This window comes from Gobius niger (genome assembly GCF_951799975.1).
Source record: "Gobius niger genome assembly, chromosome: 12".
In the NCBI taxonomy this organism is placed as follows: domain Eukaryota; kingdom Metazoa; phylum Chordata; class Actinopteri; order Gobiiformes; family Gobiidae; genus Gobius; species Gobius niger.
In genome coordinates this window covers 7,279,937-7,302,193 of record NC_136863.1, presented here as the reverse complement: position 1 = coordinate 7,302,193, position 22,257 = coordinate 7,279,937, and the positions used below count along the sequence as shown (strand labels likewise).

Genomic DNA, 22,257 nt, shown 5'->3' with positions numbered 1-22,257 from the left:
AGGATAAGCATAATGGGCCAACCCACGCAGGAACTATTAGTTTTTAAAGATTTTGGAGCAAACAAGGTGGAGATAAGCTAGGCCCGGTGCACTGAATGTTTTTGGCTAACTTCCTGTTGGCTAGCGTTGGATACCGACTACTTCCTGTTTGCATTCTATCAGAAATTAAAGAGAAAAGAAGAAGGAAATCAGAAGAGTAGTGTGTCTTTCATAAAAATATGTTCAGATAATGGTGCTAAACTACCATTTGTTTGTGTCAAATTATTGTTAGCCGTTAGCTTCAAGGCTAAAAAACTTACAGTTACAAACACAGAAGTCTCCTCCAGTGAAGTAATATCTAGTGTAAAGTTTTTAATGTTTTAAGTGATTATCTAACCGCTGTATCCTATCTGTCACATACAGTTTGAATATTTATTTATTTCCACAAGACACGGTTAACTCCTCATAGGAATAAAACTAGGACAGGAAACAGTCATTACCCGAATGTCAGCATCATGTTTCTATGCAACATACTGTGCTCAAAGCCTATAGCGAGTCTAATCAGAAGTGTGTAAAGTTTCAGTTTGCAAACTAGAAGAACTAAAAGAACCGAGGAAGTCTTTTGGATGAGAGGAGAAACTTCGTCACAGTCTTCTACAATAATCAATGCATTTACGGGCTGTATGCGCACGAGTGACAGATGACCACCGCTGTTCTTCCTCTCGTGTTCTTTCCCTTTGAGTTAGTACCGGAATAAATAAATAGCACGACGCTACATTGCAGTGAGTTAATGATGGACAGTCACAGCATCATGTGAAAACCAATGGCCGCTGGTTTAAGACCTCGGCGCTGGGGGCCGACATTGTCCGCCATTGTTGCAGTACCATTTCTAATAGTTAGCATTGCACTTTCCACACACTTTAAGCAACTGTAAAGCCTGGTTTCACTTTTTTTGGGAACTTTCTACTGCTAGATATTGCTCCTGTGTTAAGTCTGGGTTAGCTACAATTAAAGAAACCAGGCGGATTTCCGTAAAAACATTTTTAGAAATCTTGTATACTAATAAGTGCCAGACTTTGATTGACAGGCCGTTAGCTTGAGAGCTAATGGCGCGGCTAAGACTGAACTACACACCCCGCGAGGACCGAGTACAGTGAAGATCCCGCCCTTATTCACCTTATTCCGGAAGTTCGCGTGTGCGGCGCCATGAATTGTCGCCCCTTTTCTCCTATCTGTTAACATGGGACTGGCAAAAGTGGGCGGGGCGGAATAAGGTGAATACCTTTGTAGGAACATGCTCTGTCACAGCAGGGTAGGAGGAGTCTGTAAATTCACCATGATATCCCCTCAAACGTAGTTATTATGGCAACGGGGAGGAGTGAGGAGACGGAGTCAATTAATATTAAGTCTATGGTTAAAACATGGGGTAATGTTTTTAATTCGTACCAAGTGACTGTCCATTGGTAACTCACTGTCAGACATGTTTTCTTGAACTATTTTGTGCGAGACGTCACTGAACCCTGATGGGGAAATAGCAAAAGAGGAAGGACAGCGGCCTCTGGAGAATTTACCTTGAAGTCTTTCATACACTACATTAAACAGAGAAATTTTACAAAATGTACTTAATGTGAAATTAGATTGATCAATTAAATGGAACACAACGGGCAACCTACGAGTAAATCTGATCAATGAAATCTGTTTTAGATCATAATTTTAGCATTTTGATGAAACCATTGAGTAAAAAATGTTGAGCTTTACTCCAGGACACTTGACTCAGATCTTACATCATTGTCCATTGTTTTTTGTTTTGTGAAATGAACAACAAATAGCACTAGTATCCAATGTTGCATTACTTTCCTGTTACCATTACGAATAAAGTTATAGCTAGATTGAATGGTTTTGTTGCACTGGTCTGCAGGAGTGCAGGATGTGAGTCCAGACACCGATTAGATCGTCGTCTAGACTTCCCATTTGAACAATCAGCGCTCATTTATCCTGATAACATTTGACTGTGGAGCAAACAGCCGGAGCAGAACAAGTTTCAAACTGTTTTTCTGAGAGAACGTCGTCGCAGAGACAGTGAGATGAAAATAAATTACCAAGAACAACTGAACGGTGGTGCAAACAAAGTGAAAGTCTTGTGTGCGAAGCAGTAATGAAGAATCGTGACAGGCTTTTTATCATAACTCAATCTAAAAGCCGCTCGTACGTTCACTTTGTAAATATTATGAAGCTGTGTGTCAATCTCGGAGTTTCTTTTCACAGTTCCTTCCTTATAACTTGTCGTCTCACAGGAGGTTCTGGGTTAGATTCTGAGTGGCATGTCCTCCCAGCACATTTGTAGGTATCCAAAAGGGTGCTCTGGTTTTACTTACCACCAAAACCATGTATAATAGGGTCCCCTTTATGGCCAGAACTCTCTCTTTTTAGCGTGATTCTAAAATCTCAGGGCAACTTTCAATTGCTCACTGCTGTCAGCCAGCCACCGCCTCTACTTTTGCTCCCTCTGACAAAGTTGTAATCAATTTTAGATTTAAAACAACACGGATGCAGAGGGCACAGGAGCTGCATCTGGTGCGCTGTGGGAAACAACACTGATTATTAAAATGAAGCTAACAACAATGGTAAACACAGTCAAACTCACTGAACGGCACAGAGGAGAAAATTGGACCGTGGCCAAGATCAGAACAAATGAAGGCGGGGCAAAAAACATGGAGCTACAGTATAGTATATGAGTAGGGAAAACTGAAATGTGCACGGATACCACACAAAAACACCAGTCTCGGTGTGTTTCGATGAGGATTTGTTTGTTTGTTTATATATAAGATCCCATTAGCCATTGCCCTTGACAATGGCTAGTCTGGGGTCCAGATTATAAAATAAATACACAATTATAACGTATTTCATTTGTTGCAGCGTGACAACAATGTTTATATCTGCAATGTTAGAAATGTCTTTATGCAGAGAGTTCCAGGATTTCATTCCTCTGAACACAGCCTTCTGTCCAGTCTGGGTCTTACATGATGGAAGGGTAATATGACCATTTACTGCGTGTCTTATGTATGGAACAACTGAATACAAGTGCATCATATAAAACCTTAGGGAGTTCTAACACAAGAATCTTTTGAAAGAAGCAAAGAAGGGCAAAATGCAGTCTATTCTTCACCAATGTCCAGCCTAAAGTTTGGTGCAACCTTTGAATATTTGTATATTTTACCACTAAAACCAGAGGATTAAACTCTACAACAGGTAGAAAAAAATCCAATATGATTTAGCGTCACCTTTAGCTATCACCGTTCAACTGTCAAAGGGTTCGCAGAGAGAGTGGGAGTCACGAGACAATTTCAAGACAATATTTACTTTGAGTGCAAATTCAACCTGGAAGACCTACCAGATGCATCATTCATTACCTCATCACCGGCAGCTCTCCTTCAATCATCCAATCACAGCCCCAGCTCAAGCCGCACCTTCACGACAGCCACTGTGTCTCACTACTGCTCCAGCCAATCATCGCCCAGGATCCCCTTCTTAAGCTCCCTGGTCAATCACTCAGCCGGTTCCCAGCTGTGCTAAGACCCTCCTCCACCCCCTCCTCCGCCGGGCCGCCCCGGGTGTCGTCTTCTACCACCAGTGTCAATAAAACTCTCCTAACGCACTCTGTCTCTGTGAGCTTTTTCAGGTTGAATTGCATATGAATTGTGCTTTACAAATAAACTTGTCTTGCCTATTTTTTTGATTTATAACATTGAATTTGATGAATTTGATGAAAAATGCCAAATATCAAACTATAGAATCCAAATGAACATGAATAAACCACTGTTTTGCTCCTGAAGTTATAACAATTCTAATTTCATTCTACAGTGGGTGTTCCTGTGTTGTTCTGCTGGGGGTCTGAAAAGTTTAGAAACCCCTGATCTATGTCATAGTCTCTGTCCTCTGTAGAGTACTTTTAGCACCCACAGGCATCGTCATAATCATTGCAATGGCAAAAACTCGTTTACAGACGAATCCTCTGCAGTTTGACACTTCACCCACTTTACCCATGAGGGGGGAAGTTTCCATCTGTCTGCCCCGGGGCATCTGTGCATGTCAAGTAGTGTGACGGATTTAATGAGACAAATACCTTCACGTTGCATTTCAAGATACATTGCAATTCATGTTGTTGGAGCCATGGCTGCCCTTTCCTCGATGGAAATGTGGTTATCCAACGGCTTGGACTTTAGAAACTTAGAGATAACTTTGTTTTTGCTTTTTCTCTGGGCTCGACATTGTTTACACTCATTTTAGACATACTTTTGTCCAATTTAGATCCACTTTGGACACTTTTCAACACCCGCTTCAGTCCTGTTCTGATCCCATCTCAAAAAGTCGAACATCTTTTGAGTTGGTATTTGGCGTGACATGCTTGAGAAGCACTATAACACCAGCTTCATGCCTTCTTTAAACTTCTCAAAACTCGTCATTTAGTAGCTTCTCTTGCCAGGGCGATAGACAGAAAATGCACACAGGCAGAGAACAAAGACGAGGGAGTTTTTGGAGACTGGCTGAAGTTTTTCTTTGAAACTGACTTTGTGATTTGATCAGAACAAATGGATCTGCCTCCACTCACTGTTCTCAGGTTTAGACAGTCTTCTTCACAGACTCGTCCACGCAGCAGATGTCCACACTCCCCGTGGACAGATCTGGTGGTAATCCACATCCCACTTTTGTAAAAGTTTTCAAACTAACAAGAGGGTTTTGCCTTGGAATAATAGCCAGGAACGAAAGATTTTCTTTATTTAAGTGTTTACGATGTAAATCTCTGGCATTAGTCGAGCTTAGTGTATTTCATCAAACAATTTACAAGAACATACCGTATGTTTTACTGAGGAGATGTGCAGAGAGTAATTTGGTGCACATTTAGTCAGTTTGTTCTGGAGCCAGCCCTGCTACTTTCATATTTTTTGTCTCAGCATGTTTAATAAACATAATAGTTCACTTATATAAAAAAAAAAAGCTTTATGGTGAGTATTATGCAAAATTGAGGATTTAGAGTTTTTTTTTTTACCTTGTTGCTTACAATGTTGTTTTCTCATCAAAAACACACTTGGAGCTGTGTTTCGGGCCGCTAGTGCATTTTCACCGGTGGCTATTCTTAACAGCATGGCAGCAGTTCCCAAAAAGCTTCTTCACTTCTTGACCTCTTGTTAAGCTTCATCCACTCACTGCGGAGTGAAAACACTCGCCAAGCATCGATGGCTTATAAGGAGATCGTGTGAAAATCAGGAAGTGAAGCTATTGGATTTTATTTTAGCTTTTTTAGATCAATATTCCATTGCGCTTGTGTTTCATAGCAAGAAGGTCCCGGGTTCGATTCCCTCCTGGACGGGGCTTTTCTGTGTGGAGTTTGCATGTTCTCCCCGTCTCTGCGAAGGTTTCCTCCGGGTTCTCCGGTTTCCCCTACCACTAAAAACATGTACAATAGGCCAGGTTGTGCGAGTGGGACAAGGGATGCAAATGAGCCCATGGCTAAAATCCGGCATGGCGTGTTTACATGCTGTCCCAACCAAATAAAAAAAATTAACAAAAAAAACAAATACCTGCAAAGAACATGATACCCGTCGCTCGTCTACCCAGTTGTCCACTCCTGCTTTTTGTATCTGTTCAAAAGCAGGACCATTTGTCTCCGCTCTTCTGGCAAATGCCATTGTAAAACTATTAGTTTCCTTGTTTGCAAAATTTGCCTCAATGCTGCTCGCCTCATACCCGGCTTTTTTTTTGGATTGGTTTATATATGCTTGTCAATCACGCCCATCGGGAATCAGAAGAAATCACCCCTGATCCCAGACTACATGTAAAGAATAGGAAAAGGCTGGTCCGGCAACAATACCTCCTATCTAACGCGTACATTGTAAACTTTACATAGGTTTGTGAAAGCTCTGTCGTATGGGAGCTTTCCATCACTCACAAGGTTTTCAAGTCCTCATCTGTAGCTCTCTGCCTGGTAGGGGGCCTAATTGAGAGTAGCTTTTAGAGAAAACTAATGGGGATTCTAATTGCACCACCAATGTTGAGTCTGAGAGGCAAAACATCTTTAATCCAAAACCATCTGGTGCTGCTGTGTTGCTAGGTGTGTATATACATTTTAAAACATTTCTATGAACTAGAGTAACATTATTTGATAGGTACATTCAGATGAGTTCACTGATAAGGAGCTGGCAGACCAATATTAATCTCTACAGTGGAGTCTGACACGCTAAACCATTTAAACGGGATTAATCAGTGAGGAATATGCTTTGTAATGTGCACAATGCAAACGGCCCTGACAGCAGCAGTTTCTCTGACAGAGCTGGGAGTGCGGTATCGACCGGGGCACGGGCGCGTTTCATTTTAATCACAGCAAATCACGCTGACAGCCATCTCAAATAATGCATAATAACTAAAGCCAACCGTGAGTAACTGTGGAGGCTGCCAGCTCATTCTGCAGCACAGCAAAGTCAAATGCAAAACAAGCGTACTATACAGGCATTTTGATCCGTCATGCCGTGATGAAGAGGTCTGTTTCTCGTTTGGTAATGCCTATTGTACGACCAACAATAACTACAGCGGGTTCGTCCTTGGGAGAGGCGCAGAACGCAGCATTGGAACAGATCCCGGTCAATGCCACAGTTTACCTGCTCGAATGCTATCATTGTTAGATTAGAGGCGAGAATACAATTGCAACAATACAGTATCTCCTCTTTGGTAGCTTCTACAAAACTTCAAACTTTCCTGTCTTGTACTTAACAATATTGTGATGGTTTTTTTCAGGGGATTTTTGTTATAAATTGCTGATTTATTGAGTTTTGAACAGCAAAAAACACTTTTTCACATATTTCTTTTCCCACTTATCGACACAGACAGCATCTCTGGAACCCTAACCCATATATGGTCATGTTTGAAAACAGTTATGGGGGAAAACAATTTGTAGAAAAATCGAAACTTTGTCTAATTATTCAAAAACGACTTTATGAATATAGTTTTCTACTAAATAAAGATACAAAGACATGGGGATGAGCAAAGTGGTTCAACAGCCCATAAATACATAAATAACGGAGAATGCTAACACGATGCTTCATTTTAGCATTGTGCTAATGCTAATGCTTGCTAGCACTAGCTACGACTGCCGTTTTTTCTACTGAACAATCTGCTGTGAATAAGCATCCATATGGACCCGATTTAGACTAATCTGTATTTGTATGTGATACTGTATATAAGTTTATATTTCGGCAGAAAATGGCTAAAAAGAGTGAAAGATTGTGTTTTCTCCTCGCCGAGGCCACGCCCCCTTAAATGACGCAATGCCGTCTGTATCTATAAATAGCATATTCAAAAACTAAACAAGATTTTAAAAAATCCCCTCTGGAAAATGTCATTATACCTAATGCTTCAAAAAAAATAAAACGACACATTTGAATCTGCCTGAATCTTAGATTTTGTAGCTGAAAATAAAGGCAATTTTGGCAATTTTTTTAAACATGAAAGCAAAAAGTGACACAAAACTTGCAATACATTTTCTCCCATAATTATACCAGTAATTTAGAGGCAAAAAATGATATATCTAAATTGAATTTATTTCCTTTAATCACCTGCAGTGCCTCCCCTTAAAGAGACTATACAGAGTTTAAAAATGTCAAAATTATGTATTTTCCTCCCCCCACAAGTTCCAACAATGTCCTAATGTGTAGAATGAGCCCAAAAGAAACTTCAACTAAATGAATGCACTTTTTAGTAAGTAAAACCCAGCAAAAAAACAACAAATGCAGCAGCACACCAATTAAATAATGACCATGTGACACCATGAAGATACAAATCAGGAGTAAATAATGCTGTGTGTCTGTGTTCGGCTGTTTAGATTCAGCAGTGTTGGTTGTGTACGTTTTGCGGTTCTTTTACCTGTGCAGGAGTAGTCGTCGATGCGGATGTAGCCGGTGTGGCAGATGCACATGAAGGAGCCCGGAGTATTCACACACATGGTGTTCTCTCTGCAGTAGTGCTTCCCCTCCGCGCACTCGTCAATATCTGCAGAAGAAGACAGACACAGGTCATGAAAAGTTGCAGAGAAGTTACAGTCTACTATTGCGTCATTGTTAAAACCCAGACTGCCACATTTTCAGAGCCCTTTATCCAATTGTGTATTGGTTCTGATGCTTTTAGTTTGTTTACACTGTAAGTTACTTTTAAAATAAGTTATTCCCTTGCAGGAGGAGCCCCAGGCAAAGGCTTCACCTGCTATAGCCTGAAGATGTTTCAAATTATAAAATGTAAAATATAAATGGGATTTTTAAGTCTATTTTTATGCGTGAAAAACGTCAAATCACAAGCTTAGCCATGAGAGCCAGACGGCATCTCAGGAATTGCCCATATGTGATCAAAGATGGTAGAGCAGGTCATCTCGTGATCGGAAGGTCGTGGGTTAGAATCCTAGCTCCCACAAATGCACTGTCGTTTTGTCCTTAGGCAGGACACTTCACCCTACTTGCCTCGAGTGTCTGCGTACATTGGTGTATGAATGAGAGAGTGAATGGGTGTCTGGTTCCTTACTGTAAAGCGCTTTGGGCCTGATAAAGGTAGAAAAGCGCTAGAAACTGAACTTTCTCCCATATCTCCACCATTACTTTAACCTCTTAACCCCCACCTTAAAGGGGCTGGAAGCAAGTTCACCATTTTATACTCACTACTGCCACCTCAGGCCATATGTGTAACTGCACCTTCTATATTAAGCGCGTGCATGACGGCAATTCGGGCCGAAGTGACACATTTTTGAGTGACCGTACAGGATTTTAGAGGCAGTTGTGGTGAACAGGTCTGAGCTCATTCTACACATTAGGACATGGCTGGAACATGTAGGGGGAGGAAAATACTTAATTTTAACATTTTTAAACTCCTTATAGTCCCTTTAACCAAGTCCATTTTCCAGAGTAACGCCTCATTTGAAAGCTAAGACCCACATAACGGATCTGAACGGATCTTTTTCCTTGCGTTGTTGCTGTGTTGTCTCATTTGACACTTCCTTGAATTGCTTTTCTGTTGCTCTTTTGTGGCGTTTTTGTTTCTTTTTTGTCACATTTTCGTCGCTCTTTGGTTCATCCTCTTTCTCTGTGAACTTTTGTTCCTATTTCACACTTTTTTCAAGAAGCTTTTAGACTTGGGAAGACATCCGAGAGAAAATAAGCTTGGTTAAAGTGGGGGTTAAGAGGTGAACCAATGCTAAAGTATGAATATATTTTTCTACTCAACAAAGAGTAGGGGGGGGGGGGTATTATGCAAAATCGACTTTTTCAAGCTTTACATCATGTTATTATGTCATTCCCTCATTAAAAACATGCCTGAAGTGTTGCCTTGGCACATTCACGTATTTTTGAGTAATCTGGAAAAACTCTGATAGCAGCCATTTTAGGGATAGGTTTGCCTGAGTCCTCCTAGGAACGCCCCCACCTCCCGGAGACGCCTCCGAGCTTTCGTCACCAGCCGAGTAACCAACCACTGCTCCTCAGCAGAACCCCCTCCCCACTGATGCCACAGACAGCGTGTGGAGGGGGCGTGTCGGAAAGGGTGGAGAGGTTCTTAAAGAGACAGAGGCCTATTTCAAGACATTCACTACAGCCATTTAGAGAGAGCAATTTTATACAAGGCAGTTAGTCTAATTTACTGCATTTACAGACCAACAGAAGGTTTCGTCATCATTGTAGTGTGCTATAGACTGGTGCTATGTGATTGAAAAAAGCATAATACCCCCTCTTTAAAAAACTGACAATGCTAACCAGGAAGCTAACGCTAGCTTCAGGCTACAAAAGCTACAGTTAGCGATGAGTGCAATTTTTCGGTTCTATTGAAAGATTTGCTGTGAAAAATCATCCATGTGGACCAGCTTTCACTTCAACTTTATTTGTGTGTGATAACTATGTTTATAGTCCGCCAGAAAAATGGCTAAAAAGAGTGAAAAATTGTGATCCCCATGACAGGTTTTCTTGCATCTTGGCTAGGCCTCGGCTTGTATGATCCGTCGCCGTCTGTATCTACCCAACTTTTTCTTTTATATGTAGGAGCGGCGCGGGCCCAAAATATCCATCGTCTGTTCAATCACAGTTGGTCATTTGCAGCACATCCCTGTCAAAGATCATTTAACTTTACAACTTCGATCCTTATTTATTCAACACTCCTCGCACTCATGAGCTAGTTCTGTAGCCGGAGCTGTCCTGTGGCTCCGAACTGCACCAAAAGCCTCTCCTCTCCATCCCGGCGGTGCAAACTTGTTTTCAACTCCACAAAGTTTCGCTTGATACTTTCCGACACCCTGACTTGATGGAGTGAAAGCAGGACATCATTTACAAACTTTAGGGCATAAAACTGAACTTTATAAACTCTTCCACGGACCATGCGCCCAATAAGAGTGTAGTAAAAGGCTTATTTTGGTTGACCTCTGTAGCGTGTTCTGTCCCAGCCGGTCGGATCCCGCTGCAGAGGGAGGAGAGCGGCCATTTGTCTTCATCAGGCTTTGACAGGCCAAAATACTGGGAGTCCATGAGCGCAGGAGAATAAAGCGCCGCATCTACAATCTATTACAAGTTAAGCACTCGGCACAGAGAGGAGCGCATCTTCTCACTCCTTTTATTGTATCTCACTGACCTTTGAATCTCATAATGTAGGTGTAGTTACACGGTTTCCATGGAGTTTCCTTTGCAGTTTGTAACAACACTGAACAAGTCTTTTAGTAACGCCACAACTGAATATAAAAGCTTTATGCAATAATAAATCAAATACGCTCAGATTTCATGTGGTAGCCTGTTCATAACTGCCACCAGTAGAAATATCATACAGCTAATGATCACTTTGAATGACCAGCATACACAGCAGTCTATTTTTGGGCACTTTGGGGGAAATACAATGATATAAAATTGACTCGTGCTAACTTACATTGAGTCAGGTCTTCTTTACCTCTTTACACTCAATTTCCAACTTCGTTACCAACCCCCATCACTGGCTTGCACATACTTGCCAACATTGGGTTGTGGAAAAATAGGGAGATTTTTTCTCATCGGTGTATCGTGCGGGTGTGTGTGTGTAATTGTTGTCATTTTTTACTTTTTATTTAGCCAATGAAGGAAACTTGTGCTGGTTTGTTAGATATTTCATAGTTATTATTCTGTTTACCATAGAGGACTAACAAAATAATGAGCAGTTTTAATTGTTGAAAAGAGCACCAGAATTAGGGAGACCAGTTCTATAAGAATGAAAAGTCGGATGCTTGAGCTCAAAAGTGAGGACAAAGGGCCAAAAAATCTATGGAAAATTGGCTGTATTTAAAACAGTCTTTGATTAAATTAAAATGCTTTTTCAAAATAGGATCAGAAAATATTATATGCATAAATAAGAATTTACATGTTATCATCTAATGATTGTAAGGTCAACACAGGCCTTTAAGTGTTTTTCTTATATCATTTTGTCAAATATGGTGTGAGAATGTCTCCATGGTAACGCTGAGGGGAGTAGCTGACCGAGTGACTCTCTCGTTCTCTCCATTCCCTTGTGCTAATGAAGAACAAAAACAAACAGAGCGATGATTGCGTGATACCTGTCTCTTCCCCCCCCAAGTGTGCGTGTGAGTGTGAGCGTGCAGGCCTGTCCTGTCGGAACGCGCACGGTGCAGGCCAGGGCTGGATTGGCAGAAAAAATCGTCCTGGGACTTTTGGGTTAAGACAGGCCCAACAAACAACAGTCATATGACAGTCATATGACAGTCATAATAGTCATTGAACTAAAACAGTATAAGCTACGAATCGAGGACAAGAGCTGCATGTTGTTTCTGCCGAATTCAAGCTAACACCTCATAGCACTCAACTCTTTAATCTTGTCATTTACAATTTGATGGAACTTTTGTAAAATTACTTAACAATCTTAAAATGTGTGTTCCGTTAATGAAGTTCCTCTCGCGACTGTAACACAAATAAACTTCTCAAAACCAACCAACTGATCCCACTGTAGATTGAAGATGAAATGGTAAAACTCACCACGGAGTTATGGAGGTGTGGAGTGAAAATAGAAGTCCCAAAAAGGCCAAACATTGTAAATCCTTTAAATGGAAACTAGAAGATTTCCAAACTGCACTGACGACGAGGGGCAAGATGGAGTCACCTGACAACTCCCAGCATGCACTTCTTTGCAAACATTTGTCTAAAATGTACTAAAAAGTAGCGGTCTAAGGTTCTGTGGGTCCTGGAGGGAGTTACAATAAACTATTTCCTCTTATATTCGCAATGTGAGGGGCATGAGTGTTATGTCCCAGAGGCCCATTGCTCATTATACGAGATTATCTGTGAAGCATAACTCAAGAAAGCGCCACCAGCAGGGTATAAAATGCGTCACATCCCTCTAGTGGAGGAATTGTGTAAATGCATCTACGTAATGATAGAGATTCTGATGGCTCTTCCCGCTAATTGTGGGCCGGTGAAAATGATTACGGGCCATTATTTCGATCTGACTGGCCCAACCGGCCCAAAAGTACGTCGGCCCATCGGGAAAACTCCCGAATCTCCCGATGGCCAGTCCAGCCCTAGTACAGGCACAACATGCGAGGCCAAAGGTGGATGTTTGTCTCCAACAGCGGCTGGGCTGTGGCGAGTCTAAGTGAATAACTACGCAATCAGCACCGAGAAGAACACTGACGGAGAGGCAAAAGAGTGATTCTTCTAAATGATAGGGTTGCCAGATCATGCAAAAATCCGCCACAAAGTTTCCTTCACTGTAAAATTGGGAGATTAGCGGGAGAAATGACTGCCCGGGAGCACCGTGGGAGATAGGGTTAAAAATCTCCCGCCTGAATCGGGAGAGTTGGCATGTATGCTTACAAACAGCTCCTTTGCCGTGAAGGAGGGTTTAATGACAGAGGATGCTCGGGGCAAATGTTCGACTATCTGCTGCTTCACTGCTGACCGTTCATTTGGACGTTACATTTGTCTGTTTCACCGTTTGATGTCGGCGTCATTACTGGTTTCCAAACTGCTCCCGTTTGTAAATCAGCAACTTTTGTGCGGGGCTGGTGTTGTGCTCCTGGGCGATACAAAAACACCTTCATTTGACTTTGAACACTCATACATAAATAACCTCAGTTTAAGGAAAGGGAAGGGGAAAGGAATCTTTTCATATGACACAAATCAACAAAGCGCTTCCACTTCATACTCGCTGGTGTTCACGCTACCTTCATGCGCCCTGAAGATGATCCTTTCCTGTTGTGAAATTACGACTGCTTTAGTGTTGTTGCAAAGTAGAAACATAAAAGAAACCTCACAAGACAAATAAATTCACATGAGAAAGTCGTCTACAAAGCGATGAACTATTACCTGTATCTGCTTTGATCAGTGAAACATACGTGTAGAGTGGCTTTTACAGAAAGAGTCTTAATATTGAGTGGCTATGTGCTGTTGGCTTCATAACAATCAGCTAGAAGGCTTTAAAATGTTTTATCATTGCTCTCTGTTGTGTTGAAAGGTCCAAGGTGATCCCATCTCAGGAACTCGGGCAACAAGACCTAAAAACAGAGCTCAAGACAGAGCGAAATAGTGCTCAAGACAGAACGAGTCTAAACAAGACTTAAAAATAGTGTCAAGACAGAGTGAAATAGTGCTCAAGACAGAGCGAAATAGTGCTCAAGACAGTGAGTCAAAACAAGACTTAAAAATAGTGCAGAAGACAGAGCAAGTCAAAACAAGACTTAAAAATAGTGTAGAGACAGAGTGAAATAGTGCTCAAGACAGAGTGAGTCAAAACAAGACTTAAAGTAGTTCTCAAGACAGAGCGAATCTAAACAAGATAATGCATATAACTGAAAGTATTTTATCTACACTCTTGCCTCCTACTGTAATTGATTAATTCTATGTTGATGTTTTTATTGATTGTATTTGTTTTCTTATATTTATGCAACTGTGAAGCACTTTGAATTGCCTTGTGTATGAATTGTGCTCTACAAATAAACTTGCCTTGCCTTGCCTTGCATCTCAGGCATCAAAATTATTTTCCCAGAGGAAAATATGAGATGAGGTGGCGTTCACGTGCAATTTTCCACTTGGCATTTACCATAATTATGACACCACATGAAGGCAGGAGTAGTGACTTACAGACCTTCCAACCACTCACCCAGGTACTGGCTAGTACTGACTAGAACCAGGAAATATGACGATAATAGTCCAGTACTCTGGTCTCCGGACTGGCTTCCTGTTGCTCAGAGGACAGAAAAACAGCTAGACAGCTTCTTTACACCAAAGTACATCTTGGGCTTCGAAAACCTCAGGGTCCATAGTTTTATGCAGCTATAATCTGGAAGAGATGTCCTGAGGATGTGAGACAAACCTGACCTCTGACAATGTTCCAATCCAGGCTGAAAAGGTTAGTTTTAGTTGTGCACATGACAACTATCTGCCCTTTTTGCTTTTAAAGAGGGGGTATTATATTTTTTTTCACATAGCACCAGTCTATAGCACACTACAATGATGATGAAACCTTCTGTTGGTCTGTAAATGCAGACCAACAAAATGGCTGTAGCGAATGTCTTGAAATAGGCCTCTGTCTCTTTAAGAACCTTTGAAACTTTCCGCCCCGCCCCCTCCACACGCTGTCTGTGGCATCAGTGGGGAGGGGGCGTCTCCAGGAGGTGGGGGATGACCAATGGCCGCTGGCTGCCCTGCTTTTTGACCACAAACGTGGGGGCCGCCATTGCCCCGCCGTTGCTGCAGTACCTCCATATCGCCGCTAGGCCCCCATTGAAAAGCATTGGACTTTAGACACGTTAAAAACTACTTTAAAGCCTGGTTTCAATTGTTTCAACACTAGACTAGGCTAGATATTCCTCCTGAGATAACGCTGGGTTAATAACAATATATGAAACCAGGCTGGTTTTCGTAATATGAATTTTTGAAATCTCGTACTTAATGAGGCTCGGACTGTTAGCATTGGAGCAGCGCGAGCTACACGTCACGCAAGGGCCAAGTCTACGGTGAAAATCCCGCCCGTATGTCCTTTTTAGGAACATGCTTCGTCAGAGCTGGGGAGGGGGAGTCTGTAAATCCGCCATGAATTGCCCCACGGCCGTGGTCATTCTGGTAAACGGGGAGGAGTGAGCATAAGACGTCCATTTTTTCTACAGTCTATGGGGATGACGCACTTTGAAATAGCTTCCAAGATCTAACCTGCTCACAATGGTAGAAACTCTCAATCATCCAAGAATTTTACTTGACAGCGAAAGATCAATCTTAACGCCCGCCTGAACCAAGTGTATTTGTAAGATCAAAAAACGATAATGAAAACGCAGCGAAAATGGGGTCAAAAATCAACAAAACCGCAACAAAAGTTCAAAAAGTTCAACCTTCAGTTCGACTGGAGAAAATGTGCTTAGTTAAGGCGGGGGTTAAGAGGTTAAAAAGTTGAGGACATTTTGGCTCTCAGCCGAGCAACCAGTTCACATGACTGACCTAACAAGAGCCAGATTGATATCACTGGGCTCTTGGGGAAATACAATGATATAAAAATGACTCTGTGAAAGTCGTCCTGCAGCGCTTCGCAACTACATGACTCCTTTTGGTAATCTTTGCCACATAAAGTGTCTTGTGCAAGGAAACAACAGCACCCATAAAGAGATAAGACTTTACCCAAACTCATAGATATTTATATATTTTCTAAAAGTTCCCTGAGCGCCTCCACTTCCCCATATCAACATGAGCACTCACTGAACCGTAAGAAGCCTCGTGTCTGACAGATTTTTCGGGGGCTCTTTACCAATAACATGAGAGAAATGTAACGTATCGGATGCGTCTTTGTTTTCGCTGTCTGCCTTTACTAAATTGGCCTCCATATTAACCGTTACCACAGCAACTGGAGTTATTTCTGGCTTTTTCAAAAAAACGGCATCAGACTGCGCCGGAGTAAACAAAATAATCTTGATGATGTGATGCAACCGGATGCAATTGAAAACATTGAGGAAAAGGAACAGACCCGGATGTGTTGTGGGCACGGGGGAGACTTGTTACGGTGGCTGGTTGAGGTCAAATACAGGCGAGCGTTGACTGACAGGCACCAATTTAGGAAACACTGGCAGCAGTCGACCAATTTACTTCTATATTTAACGTTCGATTTTTCTCCATAGAAGGAGTAAGGACACATTAAAAGTTGATAGTGTTAATTGAGGTCATTTGGAATTACTGCCTACATTTGTTTGTTTTGTTTTTCCATTATAATTTTAACAGACTAGGCATAGGCATTAAAGAGGGGGTATTATGCTTTTTTCAATCACATAGCACCAGTCTATATCACACTACAATGATGACGAAACCTTCTGTTGGTCTGTAAATGCAGTAAATTAGAATAACTGCCATGTATAAAATTGCTCTCTCAAAATGGCTGTAGCGAATGTCTTGAAATAGGCCTCTGTCTCTTTAAGAACCTCTGAGCCTTTCCGACACGCCCCCTCCACACGCTGTCTGTGGTATCAGTGGGGAGGGGGTTCTGCTGAGGAGCAGTGGTTGGTTACTCGGCTCGTGACAAAAGCTCGGAGGCGTCTCCAGGAGGTGGGGGGCGTTCCTAGGAGGACTCAGGCAAAGCTATCCCTAAAATGGCCGCCATCAGAGTTTTTACAGATTACTCAAAAATACGTGAATGTGCCAAGGCAACACTTCAGGCATGTTTTTAATGAGGGAATGACATAATAACATGATGTAAAGCTTGAAAAAGTCGATTTTGCATAATACCCCCCTGTAACTTATTAACTAAAACTAAAACATAACGGTCTCAACATCAAACTGCAGCTGAACCGCATAGAGCTCCAGGAGAAATTACTATTGAGTCTTAATCACAACTTGATCCGTTGCAATTACACTTTCCATTGACTCCAATACATTTTGGTAGGATTCTGCATTCTGCAAACAAAATATCCTGTCGCCATCTGGTCTTGTCTATATATAATCCATCCCTTTTCCCTCTAGGAGAATGCATGTAAGCCTTGTTTTCATTTAGCTGTTCATACGTCAGTTTCTCAAATGTCAATGATGCCCTTGGACAAGTCACTGTGAACGGAATCAGAATGTAAAATACAAATCTCATCGCAAATGCAATAAGCGACTAAATACGGAATTCTGAATTTTTACAAATCTAATACTGTGTGCTAATGTTTGCTTACTTTTTGAAATTGATTCATGGCGCCACTGCACCGTTTCTGAGAAAATTCATAACTTTATACGGATCAAATGGCTCGAGCTACTCGATCTACTTCAAAAGGAGAATACTAAATTCTCCCAAAATGTAGAACTGCTTTTGCTTAATATGCCTCCTCTCAATGGAACACACTGAGATTATTGCATGTACTACATTTAAATCATTTGCCCATATAACTAAAAAAAACATTTTGAACATGATAATGTTTCAGTTTTATTTAAATTAAATGTTTGTCAATGATGATGTTAAAATGAATCCATAAGTCCACGGTCACAAACTCGTTTACATTTAGAATCAGTGTGTACTACATCAACCTGCCCGGGGACAACGGGTGGAAATTTGCATTTTTGCTGTAACCTGGTACAATGCATCTTTCCTTTTTTGGCTAATGTTATTTGTTTATTTGTTTATTTGTTATTAGGATCCCCATTAGTTGCCACCAGGGTAGGAACTAGTCTTCCTGGGGTCCATCACAATAATAAGAAGCATACAGAATACAAAATAAAATTAGTAACAAGCAGCAATTTTCTGTTAAATTGTGCTCTGTCCCTGTTTAAATGAATACCATACCATACCATACCATACCATACCATACCATACCATATCATATCAATCATACCATATTTCAGTGGTTCCCAACGTTTTTTGTCTTTCGTGGCCTTTCAGTGGTCAACTGTGTACCCCCTACCTCAAGGGTGTTACAGTTTATTTAGAAAGTAATTACTTAAAAGTGAGATTTGTAATAAAAAGGACAATGTTGCAGTCAAAGTAAAGCTAAAATTCTCCCAAAGCAACACAATTTGCTGAAAAATAGCTATCGCTTTTCCTATAAAACTGATTTTCCCCTTTTTTCAATCGGAAATAGTTCCATGCACCCCCTGCTAGGTCCTCAAGTACCCCCAGGGGTCCCCGTACCCCTAGTTGGGAAACACATACTCTACCATACCATATCAATCATACCATACCATACCATACCATACCATACCATACCATACCATACCATACCATACCATACCATACCATACCATACCATACCATACCATACAATACCATACCATACCATAACTTGATATGAATGTGATAATTTTACAGACATTTGCACTTCAAAGGACTTTTCCCTAACTGTGGAGTACTTTCAAGAGACAATTTGTCTGTCTGTCTTTCAACAACAAAATAGGATGTAGTGCGATGGAATGCAAAGTAGCAGGTGTCGTTCTGTTTTGCTGATAGCGAGACAGGAGTTTACCGAAACAATCCAGGCGTTACTTTCTCTGCCTCTGCTGCACCTCTCATCCTGAGCTACAACGTATACAACACCCCCCGTCTGTCAGAGACCAGAGAATGGTCAGTGCTCACAGCAGAAGTGCAAAAAAACATTATTTTCCGCCAATTCAGCAGATCCGAATCATGGGGGGGTTGAGCCAGGTGCAGGCACTCTCATAGAAAATAATAGAAGTGGCCTTTTGTCGTGTCTCAGTGTGCGCTGGCCTTCGCTGCAGTGGATGCCAAACACCACCAGAAGTTTCCTGCCTACCACAGCCTGAATTAAAATGTTGAGGGCAAAGATTTATCTTTATTATACTGGACGTTAATGATAATGAAAACCATGCCATGATGTTTAATGAACTAGCAAACCTTGTTCCAATGGATGGCTCTGGTCAAATGTAGCCGCATGCCCCACGAGTCCTTGACATTACCAATTCATTATTCCCTGCATTCATCTGCTGTATAAGAGCATGGAAGCGTTCACCTCTCAATCTGCTCGGTGCCAGATGCTTTTGCAAACAGCACTTGATATTGAATTTCAATAGAAGCGCATTGGCATTCATTGGGCTCGCATCGTGTGTCCTTGGGTAGAGCAACACCGACTGCTGCGTACAACTCTGGTATTCGTATTTGTATAGGCCTTCTTTGTCTTCTTTTTCCTTCTTCTCCACGTCAATATTCCGTCAGCTGCTATAGAAAGCGAGGCGGTTAGATGGAGAAAAAAAAAAAAGCTAGACAATCATTGAGGAGCCCATTGAAGCGCATGTGTCCTTCAGTAAATGAATAGAAGCTAATTAAAGAGGCTGGCTTTGAGAGACCCAGGTAAAACAGAGATTAGAGATTGGAGGAAGGTCAAACGACAGGGCAGGCACAGAGCAGACCAGACAAAAGTTACATTTGGCCGGTTATATGTGATAGGCCATGCAGAGAAATATTTGATTAGTGAAGTATATAGTTAAAGAATATATTGCTTTAGAAGTAAACTAGTCATGAGCAATAACGGCTAACTAGCTAAAGGTTTCAGCATCAGTGAAACACCATTCGGTCCATTTTATTTCTATAGCGCATTTAAAAAACAGATTGACCAAAGTGCTTCAAAGGTTTAACAATGGCTGTAACAAACAATGGTGGACTAAAAGTGTCCATGGACTCTGCTCATTTATGTTAAAAGCCAATGAGTAAAAACAAGCCTTTGACTCAGAGGTGTCCAAACCTGTTTTCATGAAGGGACCGCACACAGACCAGTGTCAAAGCAGTGAAACATTCAACTCAGTGCATTTAGTGGAGGTTTAAACCGTGCTCCGCTCATTTATTTAGACATTAGTGGCCAGTCTGTCACACATTTAAAAGAATATAATCTTTGGCAACTTGCAATTCAACAAGAGTCCCAAGGGCCACCAAAAATGGGTCTGGAGGCCGCATTTGGCCCCTGGGCTGCACTTTGGGCACCCCTGGTTTGACTCAATATAATATTAACTTAAAGCAGTACTAAGTAACTCTTGCCCCTAGAGGCCAAAAGGGCAACTGCAGGTGTCTGAGCAAGTTGCAATTTTTTAAAGGAATAGGCCACCGTTTTTACATACAAAGATATGTTCTTACCTCACTTTAGACGTGTTAATATATCCCCGTCTGGTCTTTGTCCGTGCGCTCTGTCACGCAAACGGAGCACATACGCAGCCTCTCCCACATGTCACATAGCTCCGAAAAAGCTCACGATAGAAGCTACCAAGCTCTTCCACGTGTTCCCTATTTAAATAAAGTTACGTGAAGTGTTTTCATGCGAAGTATATTTACCCAGAAATGTAGCATGTCGATTTTATAAGCAAATAAAAAGGGGTACTATATTGTGAGGCGTAATGATACGAGGAGTAAAACGTCCGCGCAGTAACTCCTAAAGGTTATTGACGGAAGTGAGCGGGGGAAGTCTTTAGGAGTTACTACGCGGACGCTGTGCTCCTCGTATCATTACGCCTCACAATATAGTCCCCCTTTTTATTTGCTTATAAAATCGACATGCTACATTTCTGGGTAAATATACTTCGCATGAAAACACTTCACGTAACTTTATTTAAATAGGGAACACGTGGAGGAGCTTGGTAGCTTCTATCGTGAGCTTTTTCGGAGCTATATGACATGTGGGAGAGGCTGCGTATGTGCTCCGTTTGCGTGACAGAGCGCGCGGACAAAGACCAGACGGGGATATATTAACTCGACTAAAGTGAGCTAAGAACATATCTTAGTATGTAAAAACGGTGGCCTATTCCTTTAACGTCCATGAGAGTAAATACTACGCAATTTTTTAACGTCCATGAGAATAAATACGCTGACAGAAAAGGCGAAGGGAGAGAGGGATATTGTACATCCATATATTTATTTTCACTCAAACTTGGCTGTAAATACTGTTTAAAGTGGCGCTAGACCACTGTTAGCCTTGCCCGTTCGTGATTCTATTAGTGTGTATTGGTGGCTCCGGTCCGGTGGCAAATTGCAATTTGGTTTTCTGGCCAGAGACACCAGAGGGAGATGAAAGACCCCCCAATCATCCCATTAACCCTTGTATTACCCCCAGAGGGACTACGAAAAGGATTTATTAAGGTAAACAAGTTACTAAATATTGCTTTAAAGGTGCATGATGCAACTTATTAGGCGAGAAAAAAAATAAGTTTATACTAGTGGGTGTTTGCCCTCGTAGTGACCCAGTGGCTGTATGAGTGGTTAGCATGGCACCTTAACTTTCTGTTAGAGAATTAACAATGGTGTTTGAGAGGATACATGAAGAATAGGGAGAGTTTATTTATCATCATTACGGGACCCGGAGACATGAACTCGAGACATTGCGCTAGTCCTACCATTCAAGTCTGTCCATGCTTCCACAGAAAAGGGATAAATACCCTCTCGAGCGTCATACTGACTCACAAGCAAAAATCCAGTGGCTGAGAGTCTGAGCACCAAAGTTAAGGCTATGACAGAGATAGTACGACTTTACAGCTTGACCCAGTATGATAAATGGCGATTTAATGTTATCCTCTAACACTTTCCATCTCAGTCATCTCGAAGATGCTCCAGAGTCAACTGTTAGGAAGGCTTTTACCGCTGACGGACCCTCTCACCGGAAAACCTACAAAACGATTGATCCTGGAGCATTGTAGAGGCCAACGTGATAGAAAGTAAAGGTGCCATGCTGACCACTCATACAGCCGCAGGGTCACTACAAGGTCAAATACACACTAATATACTGTATATATACATGTTTAAACCTCTTCACATCCACCTGAACCAAGCACTTTATCTCCAGTTCGGCAATACCTAAATCTAAAAGCTTCTTGAACAAAGCATTAAAATAGCAACAAAAAACGAGGATGAAAATGCAACAAAAAACATGCCGGAAAAAAAGCTACAATAACACAATAAAACAGCCACAAAAACATGACTTAAGAGAGACGACAAAGCCACAAAAAAGCCACAAAAGAGTGACAAAAATGTGATGAAAAACTGACGACAACACAACAAAAAAGTGTCTAAAAAAGCAATGAAAAAGCAACAAAAAACATGACACAAAGGCAGAAAAAATGGATCAAGGGACTTATTAGCTTTCAAATGAGGCATTACACTGGCCAAGCTCTCCAATCAAGAAGCTTTTAGAATTGGGTACATTTGACAATGTTTTCGTTTTCTCTCATACCCACTGTCTTCCCCATTCATACCAATAAAATCATCAAGGCGGCAGGGATAAAATAGGGACTTGAGTCATAAAAGCAGTGAGTAATGATAATGCAACTCTCAGGGACACCTCCT

General features: G+C 41.5%; 1 protein-coding gene across 1 annotated transcript in view; it reads right to left on the bottom strand.

The window, feature by feature from the left end:
- The window catches only part of nell2a (neural EGFL like 2a), a 222,823-nt gene that overhangs the window by 99,739 nt on the left and 100,827 nt on the right, over positions 1-22,257 (bottom strand). The window contains exon 12 of the mRNA XM_079568360.1: positions 7,894-8,019. Within this exon, the coding sequence (XP_079424486.1) occupies positions 7,894-8,019 (126 nt within the window). The remainder of the gene's footprint in view (positions 1-7,893; positions 8,020-22,257) is intronic.